The sequence below is a fragment of the Halichondria panicea genome, chromosome 16 (assembly GCF_963675165.1).
Source record: "Halichondria panicea chromosome 16, odHalPani1.1, whole genome shotgun sequence".
Taxonomy (NCBI): domain Eukaryota; kingdom Metazoa; phylum Porifera; class Demospongiae; order Suberitida; family Halichondriidae; genus Halichondria; species Halichondria panicea.
In genome coordinates, this window is record NC_087392.1 from 317,418 (window position 1) to 332,069 (window position 14,652).

The following is a 14,652-nucleotide window of genomic DNA, read 5'->3' on the forward strand; positions in this document are numbered from 1 at the left end:
TTCTGGGCATGCGCAGTACGTTTAAGCGAGGTGGAACCCCTCAGGCTGCACGCTGCAGTTCTCCAAGGCAACAGCAATAGCACCACAACAAAAAGATGGAGTTCTGATCCTCTGTACTCTGTAGACGCTTGAGGCAAACTGACTGGACTGCAGAAAAACAAACTACCCCACGGCATATTTTTAATATCAAAGGTAAATTTTCTTTGATCGTTTTTTGCTTGCATTGACCTCCACCCCCTTTTCTGCAGCTAAAATGACTGAACAACTTCGCCTCATAGTGGACACTCTGAATCAACCACCATTCTCGAAACAATTCAATCTCGTCACATTTGACTCTCTGAATTCGCTCAACCTACTGCAAGTGCTCAACGATGTCCTCGCTGAGATCAGTCCTGACCATCAAATGGACCTCCGTCAAGAACCTCCCGAGCAAACTGCTGTTAGGATTCTTAGTCTCCTCCACGTTCTACGATACAAGCCAAAGAGTGATCAAGGAGGTGGTCTAAATGCATTTCGTCATGGATTGCTGTTGGGCAATAAGCCGACAATATATCCCTTGCTACAGTGGCTCCTGGAGAAGCTACCAGAGTTAAAGAAAAGGGCCTACCTTGCTCGATATCTAGTCAAGATCGAATTACTTCCGGAAATGCTACAGGACGATATTGTTGCTGAGGCTAATGCAAATCATGAAGAGCTTGTTGAACAGTTCAAAGAGCTGCACCACACCATAGAGCAGCAGAAGGCCTCACAGTTTAGTGTGGCAGACATTAAGAAGGACATTGCTTCCATGGAGGAGGAGAAAGAACAGCTCATAAAGAGGACAGAGCGACTGAAAGCCAAGGCTGAGACACTGCCCAATAAAGCTGAGATGCTGGAGGCAGCCATGAAGCTGAGGAGAGAAAAAGATCGAGAAATAACACTAACTGAACAGAAACTAGAGCAAAAGAACTCATTTCTCCACGCACAAGAAAAAGTATCTCGATTACAGAAACAACTTGAGGACATGAAAAGCTCGAGTGATGGTCTATCTGCCGAAGGATTGATCTCTAAACTACAGGAAGAAAACCACCTCAAGCAAATGCTAGTCTCTGAAACCCTACCAAAGAAGGTGGAGGCTAAACGAAAGGAGTGTATTGAGTTGGAGCAAGTCCTTGCCGAGCCTGTACTGAACGACCTGGACCTCGATACTATACGACAGCAAATTGACGAGTGTACTGAAGAGGTGGCTAGACTTATGGAGAAACGACTGCCAGGAAGTGACCCTGTACAAGACAAGCTAGCCCTGTTTCGACAACAAGCCTCCATTATTGCTCGTAAGAAAGAAGCTGCTGCCGAGAGCTATAAATCAGTGATGGACGAGCTAGCAGCTCTGGAGTCTGAGTTACAGTCCAAGCGAGAACAACTGAACAAGTTTGATGGCGGGGAAATTCTAAGAGAGGAGGAATTCAAACGCTACCTCGCTAGATTACGTGTCTCAAACAACACTTACAAGAAAAAGAAGTCAGAACTTGGTGCTCTGAAAGCTGAGTATGGAGTCCTTGCCCGTACAGAGGAAATCCTGAGATCTCGAGATGAAAATGTGGAGGAGCTGGTCAAAATTCTCGAAGAAAAGAAAGGTGTCCGCGGCTATAAACAGACGCAAGATGCCCTCGAGGAAGTATCGGTAGCAAAGAACGAACTAGACGAACAAAAGAGTGAGATATTAACGGCAATGACTAGCCAGATTGAGCAGCTGACGGCAGCCATTGAAACCAAGAAGGCATTCCTCTCTCCCCTCATCAAAGAGATTCGACCGTTACGTCAGAACCATCAGGAACTGTTAGCTCAACACGCTGAGAAGAAGGTTGCTTATGACGGAGTGGCTGCTGGGCTGGAGGGTCAAAGGGCAGACCTGGAGCGAGAGGTACGAGCATACTGGGAGGAAACAATGGCTGAAGAGAGTCGCTACCACTATCTACAGTGTATGATAAAGTCCATCAAGCTACAGCAGGAGAGAGTGGCGGCTGAGATGCGATGCTATGTCAGTTCTGACCCGGCTGAGAAACGCAAGTCCCGTCGAGATCTGTTCACTCGAAAGATACAGGAGCAAGAAAACTTGGGGAAGGGTCTTCGTGACCAGCAGAAGGAGATTCAAGAGACCCACAGTGATGCCCTGCGACAGGTCAAGATGTGGCAGGATCTGAGACGTCAGTTCAAAGTGAAGAAACAATGTTTTGTGTCTGACCAGCAGCGGCGGATGAGGGACAAGGCTGAGGAAAAGATGGCTGCCACTGAGAACAGACTAGTCATTACTTGAACAATATTCATGTGATAGTTTATTGTATCTCTGTATAATTATATGGAATATCATTGTTGTGTAATGTTTCTGATAGTTTATCATGATAAAATATTAAACCTCAAAATATTAATGTCCTGAAATGTATAGTACCACATCATCATGCATGTTGATGACAATCTAGCCTCGATTCCCTAGGCCAAGAGGGGCTGGGATCGAGGCTAAGAGGGGCTGGGATCGAGGCTAATGACAATCACAAATATACCCTTGATCTGAGCTTATTAATAGACTGTGAATTAATACAAGAATGTGCAAATCACCATAATAATTATTAAGTGATAAAGCTGCCAAACACAAACAACAATACTGTAAATAGTTGCTAAGCAAAACGTCTGACAAGTCCTCTAGTGGTTGGGTACTGAGTATCCTCTTGTCCTTCTTTATCATCTCTCCTGCAGAACAGACACTATATCAACACACACACATACAGAGCAAATCAACACACTCACTTCTTTGAGGGTCCCTTGCCTCCCTTCCTCCCAATGGAGTCAGAGTGAGACATCTGTAGACTGGAGACCCGAGCAGAGCCCACACTATACGTCAGATAGGCAGTACTTGTGTCATAACCAGGAAACTGTGGGGGGTAATAGAGTCACATGACCAGTGGGGGGGTCTATATGCAGTACCTGGCTGAGTGGTTCGGGAGACAATTTCTTCCTCATGTTATTCCCAGCATAAGCAATACCGTGCTATACAAAACACAAAAACAGATCACACAGATTACACATGTAGCCACTGTACAAGTACTCGCTTACCATATGCCACTCCCCCGTGTCCTCACTCCAAGTTGAGTGAGCCTCTAGTTGAGTCTGATAGTCCTCAGGGATGTACCTATCCATGATGAGACTTTGTAGCTGCAGCTCCTTGTTTAACTCTCGAATGGCCTCCAACATAGACTCATTCTCTTGCTGGGACTCTGCCCTCATGTCAGCTATCTATAGGAGCAGGCAGTACAACCATTACACACACTGACTGAGGCTTACCTCATCCTTTGCTTGCTGTAACTGTTTCCAGACATCTTTAAGTCGTCGTGTCTTCCCGGCGGCCTCCTCCTGTAGACTGGCATACTTCTCCTCAATGTCCAGTCTCTCTGCTTCCTTCCTCTGTAGCTGGTGTCTCAGTTTGGCCTCTTTCTTCTGTCTCTTCTCCAGCTCTTTAGCCGACTCCTCTAACATGCGCTCCTGCTCCTCAGCCTGCTCCAACATGTTCACTCCACCCACTATCACCTATAGAATGAGGACACACAACATGATTAGAATACTGCACTAAAGGTCTATGCAATCGATTATACAAAGAGAACATTAACATCTAACTGCTGAGTGTCAATACGGTACAAGTGCTGACCTTAGAGTTGAGATCTTGCAGCTTTCTCTCCAGTCGTTGCTGTTGCTCTGATGCTAGTCTCAGCTCATCCTCCTTGTGTTGGAGTACCTTTTGTACTTTGTCCCTATCTTCTTGAGCCATATCCTTGGAGGCAAGCAGACGTGCCCTCTCCTTCTCAATCTCTGTCTTACGAGCGCTCATTGACCGAGGTGACAACGGGCCACTGGAGCCTAACAATCAATAGTACAACATCAAAAATTATATGTGGTTATTATGTGTTTATCATTACTTTTCCGCTTTTGCCTCTTCTTCCTCTTTGATGCCTCCCCTTGCCCTGCCTCCTCTCCACTCTCACTGCCACTACCACTGGCTGCATCACACACTAGCTCACACATACACACAACACTGAGAGACCCACCATTGTCCAGTTGCTTCTTGAGTTGCTCTATCTCCTTCTGAAACTCTCTCAACATGGCGTCCTTAGGGTCTTCGTTGATATGCGCACTGTTCTTGATATTCTTGGCTCGACTGGCATACCTGAGGGTAGGGAGTGAGGGAGGGTATATACTGGTAGAGTTCACCTCAGTGTGTTGAGGGTCTCATCACAGTTGTAGTCAGCGGGACCAACATTGGCTATCTGCAGTAAGAGATACATAGTGGGGTTTGAGAAGTATTGCTAACATAATTTTTTGGCCTTGGACCATATCATGAAATTATTGAGCCTATCTACCAAATATGAACATTGACTGTCTAAGCTTTCAGAAAATCAAGAAATCGTTGAAATAGATACACAGAATTAAAGTCATGGCATTACTTAAACACAAGATAGTTTTTAAACGGGGGGTGGTTGAACATCTTTCAGCAGCCATAACTTTAGTACCGTTGATCCAATGCCAAAAATGTTATCATTTTCTGAAAGCTTAGAAAGAGACCTTTCAAATGATGTGCTTCAATCCAAAATTTGGTGAGGGCCCTAATTTGTCATTTTTCGGCCTTGGACCATGGGCTATTATCCATGATATGGCCAAATTGTCAAATATTTAAATCGCTCAAATATGAAATTTGATGACACTATTTGAAAGGTCTCTTTCTAAGCTTCAAGAAAATCAGAAAATCGTTGAAATTAAATGCACGGATTTCAAGTTATAGAAGCTGAAAGAGTCATATTGATTTAAACGTAACTCCAGTAATGGGCATACAAGCAGCACAGGATACATTGCATCAGGTGAGGGAGGACCTACCATGACAGTCTTAGAGTTCCCTCCCAGGGAGTCCTGTAACAGTCTGGTGAGCTTAGAGTTACGATAAGGAACGTGACTAGTCCGTCCGCTCACCAGAGCAGAGATGACATTACCAAGAGTGGAGAGGGAGAGGTTGATCTTGACTGCCTCCTTGAACCGATCCCCCTCTGCCCCCGTCTTGGACTGACGCTCAGAACCCTACAACGAGGGGGGGATAAAGTACTGTGATATACTTGTAACTGGCTAGCTACTCACTGCAAGGTCCACGAGATGCAGCTTCCCCATCCGGACATGTTGCTGCTTGTCTGGTCCCACTTCACTGCACTCCACGGTAATACTGAAGATGACGTGAGAACGAGAGGAATGGTCGTTCATATCGGTCACTGCAAACACTCCTGGAGCATGGGAAGAGAGAGATAAAGAGAACAGCACATTGGATATCAGTAGACTATCATCAAGCATAGGTGTACTGTATATAGCCGCTCACTGTTTTTGTTTCCAATGGACATAAGTCGGTCCATTTCGTCAGCATTCTTGACTACGAATGATGAGAGGTCCTTGACGTAGACCCCAATGTCTGGTCTCTCTCTCACCTCCAGTTTATTAGCCACATTCTTACTCAGCAGATCTCTTACCTCCTCATTGTACAGCTCCAAGTACGACACACGAACCAGAAACCTGCAAGTGAAGAAGTATGTATAATACCATCTACTAAACATGTATGTACTGCATAATAATGTAGTGTACATGTATGTGCATGCAGCAGCTATTAGGAAATGGTACGACTAAAGCAAAAATTGCATCGATTTTGATTAGCCTGGGTTTTTTTCTCAGCCTTTCGGGAGCAATCTTTGACTGCCTGTAACTGAGTTAGGATCAACCAATTTCAAAACTAAAAACTGTATACAAGAGAGTGGTCTGGACTGACTCACTGTGTCTCTCCCTCTGACTTCGCTATGTGGCCAAAGATGTGAGCGAATGAGTTGGGAATGATTCCCCTCTTCTCTGGCACAGATCTCTCTCCCTCCATTGTGTAGGTCTTCCCTGTACCAGTCTGTCCATACGCAAATATAGTGCCTACACAAACAAGAATAAGGGGGTGACCGTGTGTGTTGAGGTAGAGCAGTCACCGTTGTAGCCATCCAGTACACTGTTGACTATAGGCCGTGCTGTCTCATTATAGATGTCCACCTGTTTGGCGTCGAAACCAAACACAGAGTCAAAGCTGAATACTTTCTCCCTCTCTCCTCTGTGGGGGGTCTGCATGTGTACTGTCACCTGCAGCACAGGGGGTACCAGGACGTGTTACCATGGATACGGTGTTTACCTGGCCTCGGAGTTGGTCCACTCGTACGCTCACACGTCGGTTGTCACTCGTCTCCCTGGGGGTCAAAGGTCGACACCGGACGGCTACCTTGACGTTATCGTCCTCCTTGGAAGCACACTCAGTCTAGAGGGGGGGGGGGGGGGGGTTAGGTGAGGGATACAGTTTACCATGCAATATAATCACCAGGACAGTACTTACAGCCATTGCTTCGCTTGCAGATGATCTTGGGGCGCAGGCCAGCAATAACTTAACTGGAGGAATCTTTCTAGAGGAGCTAGCTAGCTAGCTACTAATAGCCTCCACCTCTTCGACCTTTTGTTATGGTGCTCACTATACAGAAGTTGCATCACCAGCACTATCTCATCTAGGCTAGGCTGAGCTTAAAGAATTAACAGATCTCTACAGATAAGAGGGCAGACAACTGCTACCAGGACTGCTACAAGTATATAGAACTAGAAGAGGTGAGCAAGTGTGACTATCTGTACTGTGTTGTGTGTGTGTGTGTGTGTGTGTGATCACATCTTATACTATAAGATAGCATGTAGTCAGCCATTAACATAACATGTTACACATCACCAGGCCAACCAGTGATCTGATTGGACGGACGATGAGTAGACTACGACTGTCACTACGTAACTGTTGTACCCGATGTACCCGTTATCCGTGTTGGCTCCAGTGGCGGGAGTGGTGCAAGCCACTGATGCTGGTCCTATATCTGATAGTACTACTGGTGGTACTGCCACTGCTTATATATGAGCTCTACAAGGAGAATGCAGGGGATCGGTTCAAGGCGTGGTTTGTGGCCGGTCTGTTCGTCCTCCTCACTCTACCCATATTCTTTATTGGGGTCATGCAGCACATGTTCAACTACACAAAACCATATTTGCAGAAGCACATCATCAGGTGGGTGTGTGTGTACATGATATGTATACCTACACATTCTTTTATTTCATCTGTGCGTTAGCTTTCAACTAGGGTGAGCCTAAAGAGACATAATTTCAATTGTTCTTAGATGGAGTTTTTCATGTTGTTTGGGCCCATGATTGCCCACTACCTCAGCCCTACCTATGTGTATGTGTACATTCACTGCTGTTGTTTCAATGCACAGGATCTTGTGGATAGTTCCCATCTACTCACTCAACAGTGTAAGTTCAGACTGTCGCTAGCTGTTCAATCCTAACTGTACCCACACACCCACCCACACACACACACACACACAGTGGCTGGGACTTATCTCCCCATCGACTGCCGTGTACTGGGATGCTATCAAGGAGTGCTATGAAGCGTATGTACTCTATAACTTTCTTTGCTACCTCCTCAACTTTCTGGAGAGTGAGTATGACATCGTGTCTGAGCTGGAGGCACTGTATCCGATTGGCCAGCCCATTCCATGTTGCTGCTGCCCCCCGTGGCCAAAGGGACGAAGATTTATCTTCTGGTGCAAGTTTGGGACCCTCCAGTACACAGTATCCCGGCTCCTCTTCACCCTCATTGCTCTGTAAGCTAATTCGTTTTCTTAAATAGAAACCATTTAGATACAGTTAATTTGGTAGAAACCAATTAGAGAACATAAAAGGAATAGTAGCATACCATAGTCACATGTAGGTGGTGTTGACAATGCTCTATCTATGTATGTATAGAAACATGTTTTCTCCCTTTACTACGTTATGATAACTGTCCCTACATTCATTGTGTGTGTGTGCTGCTCCCCAGGATCACCCAATGGTGTGGTGTGTATGAGAAGGGCAAGATACGGTTTGACAAGGCCTGGATCTACATCGCCATCTTCAATGCCATCTCCCAGATGATAGCCATTCATACCCTCATCTACTTCTACAAAGGCACTAGGAAACTACTGGGGCCAATCCATCCTATCTTTAAGTTCCTCACTATCAAAGCTATCATCTTTGCCATATTCTGGTGAGCCTCTATACACAAAGTGTACCATGTGATGTGCTTGTTTAACCCCTCCTCCCCTATATAATTATAGGCAAGCAGTGTTCATTGCCATCCTGGTGAAGGTGGAAGCTTTGCCCAAGGAGTGGAAAGAGTATGATGTGCAAGACGTGGCAGAGGGTCTCCAGAACTTCATCATCTGTGTGGAGATGCTCCTCTTTGCATTGGCTCACTACTTTGTGTTCTCACACAAACCCTTCGTGGACCCGGCTGCTGCCAGAGCTCCGTGCATCGCCTCCTGTCTCAGAATGCTTGATGTGAGGGACGTGGCAGATGATGTTAAAGAACATTTTGTTGATCCCATCCCTCGCCCAAGACTACCCACCATCACTCGGAGGAACACAGCAAAACGAGGGGACAAATTTGAAACCACCCCCTTAATTAATGACACACCCTCTTCTTTCAACTCGGACACCGAACACATGCCACAATTGAGTGCCCCACGAACTAATCATGAAGTGAGTTCAGAGTTCAGTGTTCTCACGTATAGAGACCTTGACCCCCGACCTGCATTTGGACGTACCAGCAAGTTGCCTGAGGAGGATACTGAACAAGCCAGCAGCTGCACCAGTGGACAAGACTCTCCTCCGAACAGCTCTAGCTCTGCATAGCTACCATTGTTATTATTATTATTGCGTTGTTTCATTAATTTTTACCATTTACCAAGAATTAATTTGTTTATGTTTACAAAAATTAATTAACACATGTGGGGGTTAAGTTAACAATGACAGCAAAAATAACACATAAAAAATATAAAATTTCACGCATATGCAATAAACCAAAGTAATACACTAACTGTGTCAGTAAAGTGGTTCTAGATTGATCTTGATATCATTCTTGCTCCGTAACACAATTTTAGGGGCTGTCTCAACTTTATGTCCTTGTACTGGCGATAACTTGAATCTGTTTAGAATGGAGGCAATCACAATCCTCTCTTCATTCAGAGCAAAGTTCTGTCCAATGCAGTTTCGCTGACCACCAGAGAATGGAATGTAGGCATAGGGGTCACGACCCTCGCAGTTGCTGGGACGGAAACGAAGAGGGTCATACTCATCGGGATTCTCCCAAGTGTCTGACTGACGATGAATAGCGCGAATACTGATACCAATTCTGACTCCTTTTGGAACGAGACAACCGTCTAACTCCAACTCTTCATTGGTTTCTCGAGATATAAAGAAGACAGGAGGGTAGAGTCTCATGGCCTCCTTGATGGCCCACTGAGTGTACTTGAGCTCTTTAAGATCATCATAGTCGAGGGTGTCTCGTCCCTGAAGCACACTCCTCACCTCCTCACGCACTTTCTCCTGGGCCTCAGGATGCTTTGCTAGACAGTACAGGGTCCAGCACATCCCACTGGTTGTCGTGTCATGGCCTTCAAACATGAACGTGTCCACTTCATCTTGAATCTCTTGATCGGTGAGGCCATTGCCATCCTCGTCTCTAGCTATGAGCAGAACGTCCAGGAAATCCAGGTACTTCCCATTCTTTCTAGTCCGCAGCTCACTCTCGGAAAGTTGTGTCTGGCCGTCAACAATACCTAATTCTTTCTTTCGGTTCTGAATGACCATGTTGGAATAGTCATGAACTGTGTTGCAGTGCTTCCTAAAGGTGCGGCCATCCTTGGTCAAGTAGTAGTACCAATCCCATCGCGACGGCAAGGATTTAAATCTCCGAGTTATTAGTTCGACAATCTCTTGAACAGAGTGTATGTACGGATGCCTACTCGACTCGACCTGGCAGTCACTGCTGAAGCTGAAGGAGCATTGCAGAATAATGTCCAGAGATAACAGGCTCACACACTCAAACAGTTTCACGGGATCGTTGACCCTTGCTGCAGCAGACCACTTGTCCATCATCACCCCAAGGCATCTATTGTACACAGTAATGTAAGGCATGAGAATAGCATAATGGAAAGCAGGGGTTAGTAGTCGTCGGTTCCGAAACCATTTATTTCCCTCCGAGATGAGTAGACCATCTCCTAGCCACGGCTTCAGTAAGTTATAGCCAACCTTGTCCTTGGGTAGTTTTAGCACTTTAGGTAACAGTGAGGGATGTTGAATATTCAGTATAGCAAAGAAAGGTCCTATCCATACCTTCGTCATCTTGATCTTGTTGTCACTCACATATTTAACATAGTTCAATGCTTCTGCTTCATCTTCATACAATTTCCTGATATAGGGCATGCTTCCCAGAAGCCAGTGCATGTTGGGCATTTCAGGAACATTCTTTAGAGCTACTGCTCTCTTGTGCAGAATGTGAGCAATGGCTGCCAACTTATAGAGTAGGACAGCACACAGGCAGAGGGCAGGGATGGCAAGCACTGACAGATAGTCCATGGTACTGTGTACTAGTAGCTAGTCTAGCTAGCTATTTTTATGAACATATATCAGCTACACGGAAAAGAGTCGATGGATATGGATGTTGGAATAAGACACCACACCCATGCATTACATAAATGCCAAGAGCTTGCAGAAAGGGGAGGGGCTGGTATAGTATTATAGTGTGCACTGGAATAAATTACAAAAAACCTTCCAAAGAGAGCAAGGAACTCAGAAATAAACTAGACACACTATAGTTACTAGTACTATACAACATACAACAGTGTTTGTACTAGCAGCTTTTCCCATTATTCCAACTCTCATTGAGCTCCTCAGCAGGATCGAAGTCCATACTCACAGAGTTCATGCTAGTAGCTGATAGTCCTCGATAGCGTCTTCTGAACTCAGCATTGGCTTCTTGCATCTGCTGCATGGACTCCTTCAACTCGAGAACATGATGCTTTAATTCAGTGATCTCAGAGACATATGCATATGCGGCGACGCCTGCAGCACTTGAATTATCAGACTGTTCCGGCTCTATCTGAGCCTCGATCCACTTCCAACTGTCTCGCCATAATGACCATATCGAACGATTCTTGTTTGGGTAGACAGTGTACAAGGGAAGAGAGAAGCGTTTCAGAGACCCTCTCGGTATCGAGGCGTCTAGCTGAGAGAAGAATTCAACCTCAATATCCTTTCTCTGTAGTATAGCGTTCAATTTTACTCGTTCAATGTCCCCAACAGCCAATCCAATGAGCAGATTTGCAAGGACAATGCTCAGCAGGATTGCCAGAAACATCATAAATACCAGAAATATTTTTCCGAATGCAAGGTATCCAGCAGATTCTTGTCTGATGTACATGTCATAGGGCAGCTCTCCCAGCATGAAACCAAACACAGAAAGAAAGGCATAGCCAACATTATCAAATTCACTGAGACTCCCAGCTAGGATGTAAAATGCGAAGGCAAATGCAATCAGCAGGAAAATACTGACACAGAGTACAAGGAATACTGTTTTGGCAACCTCCAGAAACATTTTAACAATGGTCCCTGCCAGTGACAAATGCTCCAGCGAGAGGAGAAGTGATAGCCAAGCAAAAAAGCAACTGAAAGCCCCGACTGGCCATGCAGCAATGGGGTTGGGGAAGCCAAGGAAGGCGTAGATGAAGATCACAGTGAGGAGATTGACCCAAACAGTTGCCTGCAGGAATGGACTGAGGCCTCCTCTGCGTTTGATGAACATAACAAAATTGAAGAGAAGATATATCAAGTAGATGGAATTGAGTAATAAGACTACTGCACGAATCGCTTGAGGTCCCGGCTTCAGAGCGAACAATTCATCCAAGTTGACAGTTTGAGCAGCTGTTTCATTGAAACTGGCTAGTACTTGAAGTGTGTTAGGAACGATGAGAACAAAAACTGACAGCAAGCCAACTATCAACGCCTGGAAGGCATACATACTGAAGTAGTAGATATTCCCGTACCTTCGCCATTTCGATTCCAAAAAAGCATTCACTACTGGGTGAGTGAGAAGAGCTTGCCGTTTAAATTGTTTCATCTTCTGTAGGATTTTCATTGTCTGTCGGCCGTAACTGACTCTCGTCTTGCTCACAGTACTCTGATCAAGAGATGATGTCCTCTGAACATTCCCCTTGTACTTGACTGTGGTTTCAGTGATGTCGTCTGCCTCAGGGTACATTGACAGATTCATAGCAAATAAAGATCCTGGGTGTATTTTGCTCTTCCTCAACTTCTGGCAATAGAGGTACTTGAAGTCGAAGGACTCCCAATAGTCTGGATGGGACTTGTCGAGGGTGGCTCTTGAGTGACATCGATCTAGCACTGCTTTGGCTGCTTTGGGCATTTGCTCGATGAGGCCGGAAACTGGACTGGAGCGTACAGGGGATCGGAAGTCCAGGCACTCTTGCCAGCGGTCGTGGTTGATCACGGCTATTACACAATCAAGGTCACCACAATCAATCAACATGTCCAGGAAACTGGAAGACTCTGAGTTGATGCTCAACTTGCATTGCCTGTCCAGTATGAGAGTTATCATGGATGCTGTTCTGCTGAGAGCTGCAGCATGGAGAGCACTGTTGCCTCGATCATCTGTCATAGTAATCTGACATGGGTGGGACTGGAGCAGTAGCTGGGCACAACTTGTAAAGCCTTTCTTGCAAGCAATCATGAATGCCGTCTCACCATTCAAGGCTTTGTGGAACATGGCCCCGTCATTTAATAAGAGGTTGATGCATTGAGAGTGTCCTCCAGTGGCGGCCGAATGCAGAGGGGTCATGCCACAGTTGTTGGGTTCGTTTAGCAGCTTGTGGATTTCAGACACATCCAAGAGAGCCTTGAGAGCTTTGACATCACCTTGTGCTGCAGCTATATGGAGATAGTTATTTCCTTCTTCATCTTGGATCCTTTGTACTTCATATCGGAGGGCTGCGATCATTTTTGGTATCATTTCACCATGACCCGTATGGAGAGCGTGGTGGATTGCAGAGTACCCTTTGCTGCAAGTATGGCTGATCAACTCAGGGGCACAAGACAACTCCAATAGGGCATTGACTATTCCTTTCCTGTTGCTCTTCAAAGCAAGGTGGAGAGCATTCATTCCTTTCTTGTCAGCTGCAAGTGGATTTGCCTGATAGGAGATCAACTCTTTGGTTCCAGCCAGATTAGCTGATGTGACTGCATTGTGTAGTGGAGTACGCCCCCTGACATCGTGAGCATCAACATTGATAATTCCTTTACCCCTTTCGACCAGGTAGGGGATCATACAGGAACTGTGGATGGAGAGAGTACAATGGTGGAGCGGTGTCTTTTGCTGTTGGTCCGTGGATGAAATTATCTGAGGCCCAGTATGCTCCACCATCATTTTGACCATGTCGGATCTTCCTTGCGAGCAGGCCAGATGCAGAGGTGGTATTAAGTCGCCCTTAGAGTCAACTGGGGAGGCTCCGTGCTTGAGCAGCACCTCCACAACTTCAGTGTTGCAGCTGTCGACAGCAGCGTGGAGTGGTGTGGTATTATCCTCATCCAGAAATCCAAACACCTCCTCCATTGTGTATCCGTATTGTGTACACTTTTGAATCAGATAGTTGAGAACCCTGTGAGAGTTCTTGCGAGCTGCTAGGTGGATCGGCGTTAGCCCACTGTCATCTGTCTTGAATATTTTTAATGCATTTTTCTTTTCAGCATCTGGCAAATTCACTAGAACTTTATTTTCAAAAATAATCATGGCTTCAATGTTGTCGTTCTCACAGATGATATGGAGCGGTGTTTTGCTGCAATAACCGGCACTAGAGTACTCCACGGGGTGATCTAAGATTGCCTGGAGTGCTTTGTTCTTCCCTTGTACTGCTAGATGCAGGGGAGTGTACAAGTCCTTGTTGAGAATGGAATCATTTGCTCCATTGGCCAAGAGGTGGTGGCAAGCTTCTGGGAGATCATTCTCAGCTGCAAGATGGAGAGCAGTGTTCCCTTTGTTATCTGCAGCATCCAGATTGCTGCCACTGTTTATTAGAAAGGACATGACAAGTTCTTGGCTGTGTAGGGCAGCATGATGTAAGAGAGTGCGGCCATCTTTGTCCACCTCACTCAGTGTCATGGTGTGCTCCTTTATCAAGGTTTTGAGTTCGTCCAGCCTTCCTTTAGCTGCTAGTGTGACTGCAGATACAGAATCCTTGTACATACACATCTCTAGGTTTAAAGATGATCTTCTGGTTCTGAACGATATGCTTCTATTGGTGGATCGACGTCGTTTGGCTGCCTTAGCAACTAAAACTGAAGATGAAAAGCTGATGGGAGGTGGTATTTCAGAAGGTTCCTCAGAGATAGTCTCCATATTGATCGAGGACTGCTTAGCCATTGTCTGTCTCTAGATATCCTGTATTATATAATTATACAGTCTACAGTGTACAGCAATCTGTATAGGCAATAATAAGGCAACAACATAATTATAATTGTGAGGAGAACATGCAGTTCTATGGTGGAGCCACTCACCTTCATGGAAAGATACTGCAGTTCAGAGCTATAGTTTTGTGCAGACGAGCCCCACCCCTATAATCCATAATCATAATTATATTCATATGACAGACCTACACAGCTCAACAGATGCACTAATTATGTCTACATAAATGATCTCTG

General features: G+C 45.5%; 5 protein-coding genes across 7 annotated transcripts; 2 read left to right on the plus strand and 3 right to left on the minus strand.

Moving 5' to 3' along the window:
- Positions 1 to 31: 31 nt before the first annotated feature.
- On the plus strand, positions 32 to 2,404 carry LOC135349583 (intraflagellar transport protein 81 homolog). Its single transcript, XM_064548120.1, has 2 exons — positions 32 to 192; positions 249 to 2,404. Exon 2 carries the CDS (start codon positions 254 to 256, stop codon positions 2,294 to 2,296), a length of 2,043 nt encoding a protein of 680 aa, XP_064404190.1. The 5' UTR covers positions 32 to 192; positions 249 to 253; the 3' UTR covers positions 2,297 to 2,404.
- A 161-nt stretch (positions 2,405 to 2,565) lies between these two features.
- LOC135349581 (kinesin-like protein KIF3A) lies at positions 2,566 to 6,567 on the minus strand. Of its 2 annotated transcripts, XM_064548118.1 has the most exons (16): positions 6,425 to 6,567; positions 6,227 to 6,349; positions 6,030 to 6,177; positions 5,832 to 5,976; positions 5,387 to 5,577; positions 5,155 to 5,294; positions 4,900 to 5,097; positions 4,240 to 4,295; positions 4,077 to 4,195; positions 3,948 to 4,028; positions 3,680 to 3,888; positions 3,319 to 3,561; positions 3,091 to 3,270; positions 2,962 to 3,024; positions 2,785 to 2,909; positions 2,566 to 2,727 (listed from the first exon to the last, which is right to left on the minus strand). In XM_064548118.1, exons 1-16 carry the CDS (start codon positions 6,428 to 6,430, stop codon positions 2,655 to 2,657), a joined length of 2,100 nt encoding a protein of 699 aa, XP_064404188.1. In that variant the 5' UTR covers positions 6,431 to 6,567; the 3' UTR covers positions 2,566 to 2,654. The 2 variants fall into 2 exon arrangements, with proteins under 2 accessions (XP_064404188.1, XP_064404187.1); XM_064548117.1 differs by having other exon boundaries at positions 3,948 to 4,195.
- LOC135349589 (transmembrane protein 184C-like) lies at positions 6,555 to 8,889 on the plus strand. The gene is made up of 6 exons (XM_064548126.1): positions 6,555 to 6,687; positions 6,806 to 7,129; positions 7,335 to 7,371; positions 7,447 to 7,724; positions 7,940 to 8,146; positions 8,217 to 8,889. The coding sequence occupies exons 2-6, from the start codon at positions 6,834 to 6,836 to the stop codon at positions 8,791 to 8,793; spliced, it is 1,395 nt and encodes a 464-aa protein (XP_064404196.1). The 5' UTR covers positions 6,555 to 6,687; positions 6,806 to 6,833; the 3' UTR covers positions 8,794 to 8,889.
- Positions 8,890 to 10,625, minus strand: LOC135349588 (ultra-long-chain fatty acid omega-hydroxylase-like). The gene has a single exon (XM_064548125.1). It carries the CDS (start codon positions 10,516 to 10,518, stop codon positions 8,983 to 8,985), a length of 1,536 nt encoding a protein of 511 aa, XP_064404195.1. The 5' UTR covers positions 10,519 to 10,625; the 3' UTR covers positions 8,890 to 8,982.
- Positions 10,626 to 10,660: 35 nt separating this feature from the next.
- Positions 10,661 to 14,560, minus strand: LOC135349575 (transient receptor potential cation channel subfamily A member 1-like). Of its 2 annotated transcripts, none has more exons than XM_064548108.1 (2): positions 14,509 to 14,560; positions 10,661 to 14,392 (listed from the first exon to the last, which is right to left on the minus strand). In XM_064548108.1, the coding sequence occupies exon 2, from the start codon at positions 14,372 to 14,374 to the stop codon at positions 10,793 to 10,795; it is 3,582 nt and encodes a 1,193-aa protein (XP_064404178.1). In that variant the 5' UTR covers positions 14,375 to 14,392; positions 14,509 to 14,560; the 3' UTR covers positions 10,661 to 10,792. The 2 variants fall into 2 exon arrangements, with proteins under 2 accessions (XP_064404178.1, XP_064404179.1); XM_064548109.1 differs by having other exon boundaries at positions 10,661 to 14,431; positions 14,509 to 14,550.
- Between the last annotated feature and the right edge of the window lie 92 nt (positions 14,561 to 14,652).